This window comes from Pleurodeles waltl, chromosome 9 (assembly GCF_031143425.1).
Source record: "Pleurodeles waltl isolate 20211129_DDA chromosome 9, aPleWal1.hap1.20221129, whole genome shotgun sequence".
In the NCBI taxonomy this organism is placed as follows: Eukaryota; Metazoa; Chordata; class Amphibia; order Caudata; family Salamandridae; genus Pleurodeles; species Pleurodeles waltl.
The window spans coordinates 342,790,109-342,802,666 of record NC_090448.1 but is presented as its reverse complement, the minus strand read 5'-3'; the positions used below and the strand labels follow the sequence as shown (position 1 = coordinate 342,802,666).

Here is a 12,558-nt window from a genome sequence, read left to right as displayed (position 1 = left end):
ATTATAATTTTCTTTAAGCACTTTGTGCACCAGTTTTGCATCCGTTTTAAGTAATTGCAATCAATCTTGCTCTTAGCTCCTGTTAATCAATATATGTTTTAAAATTAAGGTTGTGTTTGAAAAAGAGACCTAAATATTTATACTCGTTGACCACATCTAATTGCACACTCCTCATCCACCATTTCTACTGTGTGATTCTATTAGAGAAGACCATCAATTTTGACTTAGCACATTATCAACTCATACTTTCTTCAGTATTCTGCGAAAATGTGTGTACTTGTCTCTGAAGACCTACTGGGGTAAGATCAAATATAAATGTGTCACCTACGTAAAACTGTTAGGAAATAGCCCCCACACCCAATTTCTAAGGAAAGGAGCGAACCTGAGTGAGTTAGGGTTATTGGTGCGTCGGATATATAGTTTGAAAACAACAGTGAGGCTAATATACACCCTTGCGTTAAGCAATTAGGAGTCTGAATCCTCCTTGACAAAGCACCTTTGCTTCCATTTTAACTCTCGTCCATGACAAGAGTCGAGTATAAGTTGAGTATACGTTTTAGCAATCCTGGTGGAATGTTCTGTGTAGACATTTGTTCCCACAAAAGCGCCCGACTGACAGTCTAGACAAATCTATAAATTAAATATAAAGAGGCTGTTTTGTTTTAATAATAATAATCAACCAGCAGTTTCAATGTAAGACAACCACCGACTATCGAGTGAGCGCTACGGAAGCCCAATTGTACCTTAGGGAGCACGCCCTCCTTAATGACCACTCCTCCATTTTGTGTAAAAGGTGTTCAGCAAAAATCTTACTCTGGATATCTGACAGACTAATCATTCAGTAACTCTTAGGAGACTCCCACAGCCCCTTTTTAAAAAGTGTAACTCTTGTTTTTCCTTTCTAGGATTCTGATATATCATAACCACTTATTATTTCTAAGAACACCGGAGCCAAAATGTGTGCCCACAAACTGGACATAGCTTTATTATATCCACTGATAACCCAGCTACCCTTGGTCCCTTGACTATTTTAGCTTTTTTTAATATCGCCTCAATAGTGATGATAGTGTTTACCTTGCATTACAGAATGCTCATGGACTGGATACCTTCTCTGAGTTAGATTTAGATTGTCCTTCTGTTCCTCAGTCTAAGGAGGTTACTTTTTACAAATGTAATCTGTAAAGTTGACGAAGCTTACATACTACTTCTTTCTTTGGAAGAAACTAAGGATGCTATACTGATTGACATCCTTCAGCCTTTCTCATACTCCTCAAAGCCTATTCTACCTATATTAGGGGTCTTTTCTACCTTACAGACATGTCTTGGAATGGCTCCAGTAGGCTGTGTGTAGGCGATGTGCACCTGCATGTCTCATTTTTTTGAGCCATTGTTCTAATGCTTCGACCTTGGAGGGTTGCATCCCATTAAAGTACAAATGCTTTGAATTTCTAGGTAACCTATGCCCATAAAAAGACATTGCAATTGATGTGGATTCTGGTCTTGATACATGACTTTCAGACTGGGCGTTTCAGATCATGTTGTTTTCCTTGTATAACATTAAGAATTTGGTATCCGTGGGATACAGCCTTGTCCAGTTAATGAGGATTCTGTCTAGATGCAGCTAGTATACAGCATTATTAGCTGCAAGGTGTTGATATGCAATGTGCATAGAGAGTGTTGCATATCTGTAAACTCTTACTACTCATGAAAACGTCTTTATTATGAATTTTCTTGCTCTCTACAACTGACGCCTTTTGTGTTTTACAGAAGGAATGCGCTATTGGCATGCTAGAAATGGTGGGCACGACTGGAGTGTGGAAGATAACCGCATTCACCTCGATGGTGCAGAAGCACAGACATGTTTTGTTTCAACATATTTGTAAGTAAACAGTAGAACATCATGCCGACAAGAGGGCACAGAATGGCCCATAATTGTTTCTATTTGCTACCCTATTTTTTAAATGAAGGTACTCCAAAAAGAAAACATATCCTAAATTCTCTACAACAAACTGAAGTAGCTATTGACAAATTACAACCACCATGACAAGCTGAAACTCCAAATAGAGTTTAAACACCTCTGGATTCTGATCTCGGAGATGCGTGTCTAAGGCTTGAGTAGAGGGGAGACAAGACTGCTTTGAAATGTGATTTGGTTTCAAAGAGTACACTTTAATTATGAGATTAAGCAAGATTGATCACTCAGTTTTAGCTTTAATACCTTAATCTGTCTCAGATATTACTTCCCAAAAAATTCTGATATACCATATGTGAATCTGCATTAGACCAGTCCATACTTTTTCCGACATGGACATGAAATACTCAAAAATGTTTGCAAGCCTTTGTGTTTAGTACCACCTACATAATGCTCTGCATGCCTTATCTTTCAATTGTGTGTACTGTAATGAATTCTAAGGCTAACCCATGACCAGGCTTACTCCAAGGCTTCCATACTACAGTCGTGACCCTAGGCTTTCATGTATGGTAATTTAAGAGTAATGTCACTTTTCTTAAAAGCTTTGCACAGCCTTGTCACCTAACCCATTTGCCTGATGTGCTTTCAACCATCTATAATTGAGCATCCTTCACACCCTAACAACCTCCAATTCTCAGTCCCTTCTACATTTTTCTTTTAGAATTGATTTTCCAATGACTAATGTACAAGTACTGGGACATACCTTACTTAGGGAACCTAAACATTGTTTAGCTTGCTGTTTGAGGTGCTGCATGGTAACCATTCATCTCTTTGTTCCACAAAGATAGTTCTGAACTAGCAGCTCAGGGAAAAAATAATATGGTAAATGCTGAAGGGCTAGATAGAACTTTACAAATTCTCCAAGATTTTTCCTGCTGTCCATTTTAGACCAAAGGGAGCATCTTCCATGGTAAATTTACCTCCTTCTTGGGCTCATAGGAAATGAGTGTTCAATGTAATGTTTTGCTGTAGATACACATGCTCTGCATTACCCTGCCATCTGGTGTTAAGTCCGTAGTGTTGCAAGTGTTTTTTTTTTCTTTCAAAGAAGCATTTCAAGTCATGGGGTCAAGTGACTCCTCTCGGTGGTACTGGGCATGGGCATTGAGTCCTTTGTTAGAATGTTTTTTCTCCGCTGTCGAGTTCGGACATGTCTCTTCTCGCTTCGTCTTTCGGCTTGATCCGGTCCAAATCGCTTCTCTTCCGTCTTTACTTTCCGTATTGAGTTTTTTCTCCTACACTCCGTGCTCGGTTCCATTTTCACAGGACAGGCACCGACCACCTGCTCTTCGGGGTGTCTTCACAATTGGCTTCGGACTATGCAGGGCTGATGGAAAAAAAGCCATTTTGATTTTGGCCACGATGCCATTCGAAATTCCCCCACACTGCCCAACATCTGGTGTGCAATTTGTGTCTTTCACCCAATCACAACAAGGCTGCTTGTGAAGCCTGCTGATCTTTCAGGACTGAAGAACTCTTCGGTTGAGTTTGTGGCCAAGACTCCGTACGACACTCCGGATATCTTCCTGGGAAGAACACGCACATACGGAGCCAGAGGAAGAGGAGGCCTTTTCAATCCGGAACTCTGACTCCGATGTAGTTAAACATCGAGAGCCACCAGGTGACGCCTGCGTGACCTGTAAGTAAAGTGACCCCTATTGCCCAGCAAAAGTGTGCAAAGAAACCCCACACAGAGGTCGCCAGACCGCCAATGCCACCAAGCCATGTTCGGATCTAAAAAACTGTTTTGGATGCCCCGCCTTCCAGCTCGGCACCAAAAATAAGCAAGACCAAGGCTCTTTGACATCGACCTCTGGTGCTTTGGCCCAACAAATTGCTTGGGTCTTGATCCGAAACATCGCCTCGACCACTTTGGCACCGAGCTGACCGCTTCCACTTCAGTGCTGACAGCTTTGCACTGACCGAAATCTTTGATGCCGAAAAGCACAAACCATAAGGCTTCGACACACAGTGACTCAAGTCAGTCTTCAGCCACCCCTTCACCGGTGGAACCTATTTTAGAGGCCATGGATGCTCATCAGCACCAAATCCACAAGAAGGAACAGGACAAATTATTGCCTTACCACCAGTTCCTCTAAAGCGAGAGTTATCTTTTCAAGAGGCTTTGGACACTTTGCTACCTCCAAAGAAAACCTCTAAAGAAAAAGCTTTCACTCAGCATAAGCCTTCTCCACCCCCACCTCTTCCTTCTGATCCACCTTCTCCACCGTCACCTCCTTCTTCTCTTCTACCTCTATCCCCTCCTTATTCAGCTACACTACATACTGCAGCAGGTTTTACACCACAGAGCTCACCCTTATACATTGGTGAAGATTTAGGGGATACACTTTAAGAACAAGACCCTTGGGATACATATATGATCCAGATCCTATTTTAACCAATGATCCAGATCTCTACCCTGCTCAGCCCTCACCACCAGAAGATAGTACAACTTATCAACAGGTGATAGCACAAGCAGCAGCCTTTCACAATGTGAAATGCATACGGATCCTATTGAGCAGGATTTTGTGTTTGACATACTGACATCCACTCATAAAGACATTCAGTTTCTAACTGTGTTACCTGGGATGCTTCGTCATGCTGACAACATTTTTAAGGAGCAAGTATGATCTAGAGTTATCATCCCTAGGGTTGATAAAACAAATATTAGCCTGTCTCTAAGGACCCAGTGTACATGAGGTCACAGATCTCTTCAGATTAGATGTTTGCCACCACTGCACGAAAACATGCCAATAGTCAGTCTACAGGAGACTCACCCCCTCCTGATAAGGATTGCTTGCCAGATATGACAGAGCCCATTGGGATGAAATGGAGGAACTCCTCCATTTCCTCATGGAAGAACATTTAAAAAGGGGACAGAAACAAGGCCAGACTATAACTAATAATTCAGTACGCTGTGCCTTAGATGCCGCGGATACAGCAGCCCGGGGCATTAATACTAGTGTTTTTATAAGGAGGCATGTCTGGCTTCGGTGCTCCGGTTTTAAACCAGAAGTACAGGACGCAGTGTTTAACATGCCATTTGATAAAGAACACCTTTTTAGGCCCTCAAGTGGATTCAGCACTTGATAAGCTAAAAAAAGATATAGAGATAGCAAAGGCAATGGGACGCTACAATCTCACACACAACGTGGTAATTTTTGACGCACCACCTTTAGAGGAGGTTTCAGGCCCACAACCACAGAGCTTTCTACTTCACAAACCAAACAGACTTCCCACTCCTACACGCAAGGCTTCTTTAGGGTGTCTTACAGGAGAAATAATAATAGAGGGAAAGGTAAGAGATCCACATGTTGCGACTCTACTTCCACAGCAGGGCATTGACTACCTATGCCTGCCACCTCCTCACCCCACACCTGAAGGGGGAAGATCATAGGATTTTCACCCACAATGACTCAACATTACCATGGACCAATGGGTCCTCTCCATTATCCAACATGGTTACTGTCTGGAGCTCACTACCACTCCTCCAAACATTCCCCCTTGCTCTCACAGGCTATCCCAAGAGCATCTTACTCTTTTAAAACAAGAGGTTCAATCTGTATTTATTAAAGGGGCTATCAAACCTGTTCCCCAAACACATCAGGTATCCGGGCTATACCCCCTATACTTTCCAAAAAGGATGGCTTTCTCAGACCCATTCAGGACCTCAGACCATTAAACCAATACAGTCTATCAGAACATTTTCATATGGTCACTCTTCAAGATGTTATTCCACTTCTCCCGCAAGGTGACTTTGTGACAGCTCTAGATCTAAAGAACGCCTACTTCAATATCCCTATCCACCCTGCACATCAAAAATATCAAAGGTTCCTTATTGCGGGGATACACTACCAGTTCAGAGTTCTACCTTTTGGGGTCATGGCTGCTCCCAGAGTCTTCACAAAGTGTCTAGCAGTAGTTGCTGCACGTCAGAAGACAAAACATTAATGTGTTCCCTTACCTCGATGATTGGCTCATCAAGGCTTGTACGTTGCAACAGTGTCAACATCACTCTCAATTGACAGTGGATCTCCTTCACACTCTGGGCTTCACAATCAACTTTACCAAATCCCATCTCCTACCCCTACAAATACAGCCTTATTTATGGGATGTTCTCAATGCACTGTTAAGGATAGCATACCCAATCCCAGCTAGAGTTCGGACTTTTCAGTCTCTTCTTACACAGTTACAGGAGAATCATACAAACACAGTCAGAGGCGAATCATACATACACGGTCAAAACTTTCATGCGCCTTTTAGGAATGATGGCGTCTTGCATTGCCATGTTCCCCATGCCAGACTCCACATGCGTCCCCTACAGCAGTGGCCTCAGTCACTGGGCGTCCTGGAAGATCTAGTGTTATTAGACCACCATACTCACCACTCTCTTCAGTTGTGGAACACCACCAACCTGTTGAAGGGGTGACCTTTTCTGGACTCTGTGCCTCAGATAATTCTGACCACAGACGCATCACTGAAGGATTGGGGTGCACACCTTCACAACCTCTCAGTGCAAGGCCTATGGGATATCAGTCATCAGTCCCTACATATCAATTACCTAGAGCTTCAGGCAGTGCTCCTAGCACTGAAAGCTTTTCTTATACATCTATCACACAAGGTTGTATTAGTCCGTACGGACAAAATGACAGTGATGTATTATCTGCAGAAACAAGAGAAGACACGGTCATCCCAACTGTCACATCTTGCTCAGAGAATATGGAAGTGAGTGATTCATCACCACATTCACCTAGTGACAGAATATCTCCCATGAATGGACAACGACTTCGCAGACCTGCACAGCAGGATGCAGCAACAAGTCCACAAAGGGTAGCTTCACCCACAAGTCCTTCAAAAATATTTGTGCAAGTGGGGAACTCCTCAAATAGACCTTTTTGACACAACAGAAAATGCAAAATGCCTAAACTTCACCTCTAGATACCCACATCCTCTATCCAAGGCCAACGCTCTATGGATGAACTGGTCAGGAATATTTGCTTACGCTTTTCCACCTCTCTGTCGCATTTCATTTCTGGTTCGGAGGATCAGGCAAAAGTCTCTCACCATGATCCTTGTAGCTCCCACTTGGGCGCGTCAAGCATGGTTCCCTACACTTCCAGACTTGTCAGTGCTTCCCCGCAAGAAACTCCCCATCAGGCTGGATCTTCTAACTCAAAATCACAGACAGGTCAGACATCCAGATACCAAATCACTCAGTCTTGAGATACGGCTCCTGAATTCATAGTGTGGTTACTTACGATTGCCTTCAGAATGTATGGACATTCTCAAAGAGGCACGTAGGCCTACAACCAGAGCTTGATACACTGCAAAATGGAAACATTTTTGGAAACATTTTGTTTGCTACAGCCAACCCAAACATATTGACCCTATAAAAGCAACTGTTGAAGACATTATTTACTTCATTTACAAAAAAAACAAAATTAGCTTATACATCTATTCTACTTCATCTAGCAGCTATAGCTGCATATCTACAAAACAGGCAACACATCTCTTTCTTCAGAATACCAGTCATTGAAACTTTCATGGAAGGCCTTAAGAGTCATTCCAGCCGGGTGCCTTCTGCTCAATCCTTGAACCTCATTATTAGGCTTACCAGGCTTATGCCTCCTCCTTTTGAGCCACTTCATTCATATCCTCTCCAATTCCTTCCATGGAAGGTGGCTTTCTTAGTTGCCATCACGTCACTTAGACTTTTCAGTGAGCTCCAGGCTTTAACCTTGGAAGAACCTTTCTTCCACATTCATAAAGACAAGGTGGACATCTTTCTATCTATTTATACTGCCCTCCTTTACTCACCCGCCTGCGGGAAAACAGTTTAACAAACAACTCAGTGACCATGCGCAGTATCACTGTGAGGAGGAGTTACTCGATCCCATACCTTGAAATGCTTCTTCGATTAAAAACAACTTGCAGTGTTCTGGACCCAACACTAGATGTCAGGATAATGCAGAGCATGTGAATCTACAGCACTGCATGCCACAAACAGATGTTTATTGGGTAAGTAACATTTTCTTTATCTCTGGTAGGAGTTGTCCATTTACAGGAAGGGCCGGTTAGGGTGCAATAAACTATTATTCTTGAAGGGGACACCATGTATCGTCAGTGTCAGTGAGGACAGAGCAAAATCTTTTGTAGACCCTTGAATGGTTTCAGATCCAGATAAATATCAAGAGGGATATGTATTTTGTGAATGACGTTTTGGGTATTGGAGTACATTACGTAAAAAGGATATGAACCCTGGGAAGAAATTGATTTCGGTTTTTGCACTCCTTTGAAATTAGTACATTACTAACCTGCTCCTAATATTGAATTCTAAATAGAGTTTAGGGGTACCCGTAATCTATATGCGTAAATAATTGCTGAGCTCTTTTGCATAAGGAAGAGCATAACCGTTATCAAAATGCTAACATTTCATGTAACATTTAGACTGACTGATTTGTCAGCTGAAACAAACATAAAAATGCCTTAACTCCTCCATTATTTCTGGCATCCCTTTTGTAGGTCGTGTATAAAGCGGTCACTCTCATTAGATTGAAGGATAACCTTATTGTTCTGATTATGTACTGCTGCACACTTGTAAAAAGCAGTCTCTCTTAGGTGGGTGCCATATAGTCGACCAACAAGTTAAATGTTAAAGGAAATAGAGGACTCCCTTGCTTTGTGTTCCTGGAATAACAGTCTGTCTGAAAAACAGTTGCCTTGAGTTTTGGCTTGGGCAATACAAAATGTACACAAACCAACTTCATAAATCTAAGGCAGCATCCACATTTCTCAAAGGCTAATTGAGGCAAAATCGTTTTCAGCATCGCGAGTTTTGAATCTGTACAAGCATCATTAATTTCCACAAAGAGTCCGATGTTGTCTGTCAAGCTCTGATTAATCCAGTCCAATGTAAAAGCATGGAGAGGACCTGCTCGAGATTTTTTGCTATTACTTTTGAAAAAAATCAGTTCAAGGGAGTGATGGGTGAATTGGGCAAGCTACCTTTGAAGTCTTTCATAGGCCTGCTGCAAAGTGAGAAGGGTGATTATTTTCAAAGAAGAGATAGAAGGTTTGATCTAGACTATATGCTGGAACTGGTTATACAGTTTGAAATGTAGGCTTTTTAGCACAACTGAGAATGTTTTGTTAAACAAGGATATTACGTTTTCAGGGCCGTGAGTCTTTAGTTTCAGGCACAATGCAATGCTTTCAGACATTTTTTCCTCATAAATGTTGTTATCTGAGAAATTCTTAAAGTCAGTTTTAAGTATAGGTTGTCTTACTGTGCCCAACAGTGGTTTACTGCTTAACTAGACCAAAAAACAAGGTTGCGTAGTAGTTAGTAAGCATTCTAATTGCATTGGGGTTGTTGTATTTTAGCGTTCTAGAGTGGTGGTCATAGCTTCTTAATAAAGTTTCTGGATTTTTGTGAGTTCTTAGTTTGTGAGCCAAGAGTCTGTTTGATTTGTCCCCAGACTGTAGTAGGCAAGTTCTTTGTCGAATAAGCATTTATCTGTTCATTCTCACATAAGTGGCTTCTATTTGCCTTTAAGTGCTCACATCAGACGATAAATGCTGTATGTCTCTCTTTTATGCTGAATTTTTAACACGTTAACTGTAGTTTTTTTGCTTTCTTTAACTCTTAACTTCGTGAACTACCATGGTGAACGATGCCTTACCTCCATCCCTTGTCTTGCTTCACAGGGCTCCTAATGTGCCTTTTACAATAAAGTATTGGAAAACTGCTTCTTCAGTATGTTTTATAATATAGGATGTTTTATTTAAGATATAATTCAATTTTCAGGTGAAGGATGTCTGGCACACCCCAATCAGTATTGCCTGGTGTATGTCAAAGCAGCATTTTGTACTTGTACAGATACTCCTGGCATGCCATCTACCTCTCGTTTACAAACCTCAGAGACCCAGGCAACACCACCTATAATATATACAGCCTTTTCACACATCCTCCTTGCTGTTAGCATAAACACAGACTAATAATACACATCTTCACTTTCTGCTGATGCCTGATACCTATTGCCTGTATTCTGTCCGTCTGCAGAGGCTGTTGACACAATCTCTAACTTCTAAATTAGAAAGACTATAAGCATTAAGTCAACACACCCACACAAATTGTCCTCTTTCCTCCTTAACTTGAGGCCAGGTGTACAAAGCAACAGCCCTGTGTAGGAAACTCATTGAGTAATTCTGAAACTTCATTCAGATTTGCAAAATGGGTTTTGTAAGCCATACCAAATCGCAATTAGGAGAGTGGGTTCCTTCCTAATTGTATTTTAGTTTGGTATCTGTAAATGGTTTGTGACCTAAATTGAGTTTGTGAACCATTGACCAGCAGCGAGTACCTCAAAAGTATTAGCAACTGATTTCAAAGTACATCTTCTGTTTTGTAAACTGTCGGGCAACCTTGGGGGCAGCTTCCTGCTACTAATTCCTCCTAAATGGGACACTTTTTTTTTTTTTTAATAAGGGGGGTCTCTTTCAGGAATACAAGCTGCTTTAATAACAAACAGAGATGGTTCTCTGTTGTTCCCTGCAGGTGATCATCCCTGTGTTTGGATCAAAATCAAATCAAAAGAAGGCGCACACACCAACCTGCTTAATTGATAGACTTTAGGCAGATTGTTCTTTGACCCCATGCAAAAGACGATTTTGCGATGTAACTCATAGGTGCAAATGCTGAATCGCAAATTCAGAGACAAGTCTCACTTTGCAGTCACTTTTTGCAACCTGCCTTTTCGCACGTCTACCCCTTAGTCATGAAGGGGATGATCGGTTAAGGGCTTATGTCTAGGAGGTGAAGTCTTACAATATAGTCAGATGCAATTCTTCCTGTAGTGAACCAGTTGTGAAGTGTGCTAATAAGCAGGAGTTAAGTTTGTCAGTAATACACATTTCAGAGTACCGTTTTCTTTAAGTAAATGAAATGCTCTGAGATTTACTAATGCGAAGTGTGAGAGATAACAATCACTGCTGTCAACAAGTCTCACAGAAGGTTTTATTTATTTATTTTATTTATTGCATTTATTAGTAAATACAACCATACAAAATGTAGCCTAACAAGACAGTGCATAACACCATTGACGGAGTATACTGACAAGCCCCATTTCAGTGCCGTACAGGCAATTGTATCAGCAGATCAAACAATGTGAGGAATCAGCTCAGTTATATGTTGCACTGTCCATGACAGTTAACTACTGAATATTAAGAACAGAAGGAGAGGTAGAAGAAGGGATGGTGCTGGAGGGGGTGGAGAGAGGGGAGGGGTCCACGCAGCCATAATTTTCTCCCAGTTTAAGAGGAGCAATCACACCTCATCCCAGGGGGAGGGGAGGAGGGATGGGGGGGGGGGATAGTCAACTGCTTCATATTTAATGCTAAGCATTAAACGACTCCTCGCTGCCTCCTCATGTTCGGGACTCAAGAAAGGATCGTAGGGGGGCCCATATATCTCGAGGTCGGGAATTTTCCGTCATTAGCTCCCATTATACCATTAGTTATTCCTGGCAGTACGCAGCGTCCTTCAGCCATTCATTGCATCGGGGTGTCCGTTTCCTCCCCCAGCACAGCGCCCCCCTACGCTTAGCCAGCAGCAGCAACCCCACTAATTTCTGGTAATCGGAGGGAATCTCTTTTACGTATCCCAGGAGGGCCATCTTGGGGGGGTGCAGCACCGCAAGCCCAACCAACTCTTCAGTTGCCTGCATCACCTCTGTCCAGTAGCCTTGCAGCGCCCCACAGCCCCACCTGAGATGTAGGAAGTCCGCCTCAGGAGCAAGACATCTCTCACAGCTAGTGTCAGCTCTAACTCCCATTCTCCTTAGTCTGCTCAGCGTGTAATATAAGCGATGCAAAAAGTTAAAATAAATAAGGCATAGTCTATAATTGGGGGAGAGCTCCCGCATCTGCGGGCAGCAATACTGCCACACCTCATCCGAAAGGGTCCCACCCATGCCCGCCTCCCAATAAATCCTACCTTTAGACCTGACAGGGGGCATTGAAGTCTGCATACAAATATATAGGCTCGTAATGAGTCTACACGGGGACGGCATTCTGTACATAAACTCCAGCGCTTGACAACAGTGGCATCACAGGGAAGCAGGGGTACCATGCCTGCAGTATAGCCCTAACTCTAAGGAATAATAGCCGGTATAATGCGGTATCATGCGGATCACCCAGCGCGACCTCCGAGGAGACAAACCTCCCCTCCGGAAACCAAGACCCCAGGGTAATCATATCTACCTCGCGGAGGCTCTTGCAAAATTGACCATCATCTGACATGAAATTCTAGGCTGCCCAACCGCCCAGGCAAGAGCCACAAGCGAGGATCTGAGTCTCTTCAAGAAACAGGTTGTAAGGACATGAAGTATGTCAACAAATAGATATAGGAATTAGGGCAGAATCACCATCTTCGCAATTGCTATGCAACACTATCACCCGGCAAGCTTTGTATAGCCTGAATTACATCTTCCACTGAAAAAGGAGCATCTAGGAACTGCCTGTGCGAGTTCTCAAGCCAGAGTAGGCTGATATCCTAGAAGTACTCTGTATAACACTCAGAATGCGAC

At 42.6% G+C, this 12,558-nt stretch overlaps 1 protein-coding gene across 2 annotated transcripts in view; it reads left to right on the top strand.

The window, feature by feature from the left end:
* The window catches only part of LOC138259288 (F-box only protein 27-like), a 284,291-nt gene that overhangs the window by 160,236 nt on the left and 111,497 nt on the right, over positions 1-12,558 (top strand). For both annotated transcript variants that reach the window (XM_069206908.1, XM_069206907.1), the window contains exon 6: positions 1,768-1,879. In XM_069206908.1, coding sequence (XP_069063009.1) covers positions 1,768-1,879 — 112 coding nt within the window. The remainder of the gene's footprint in view (positions 1-1,767; positions 1,880-12,558) is intronic.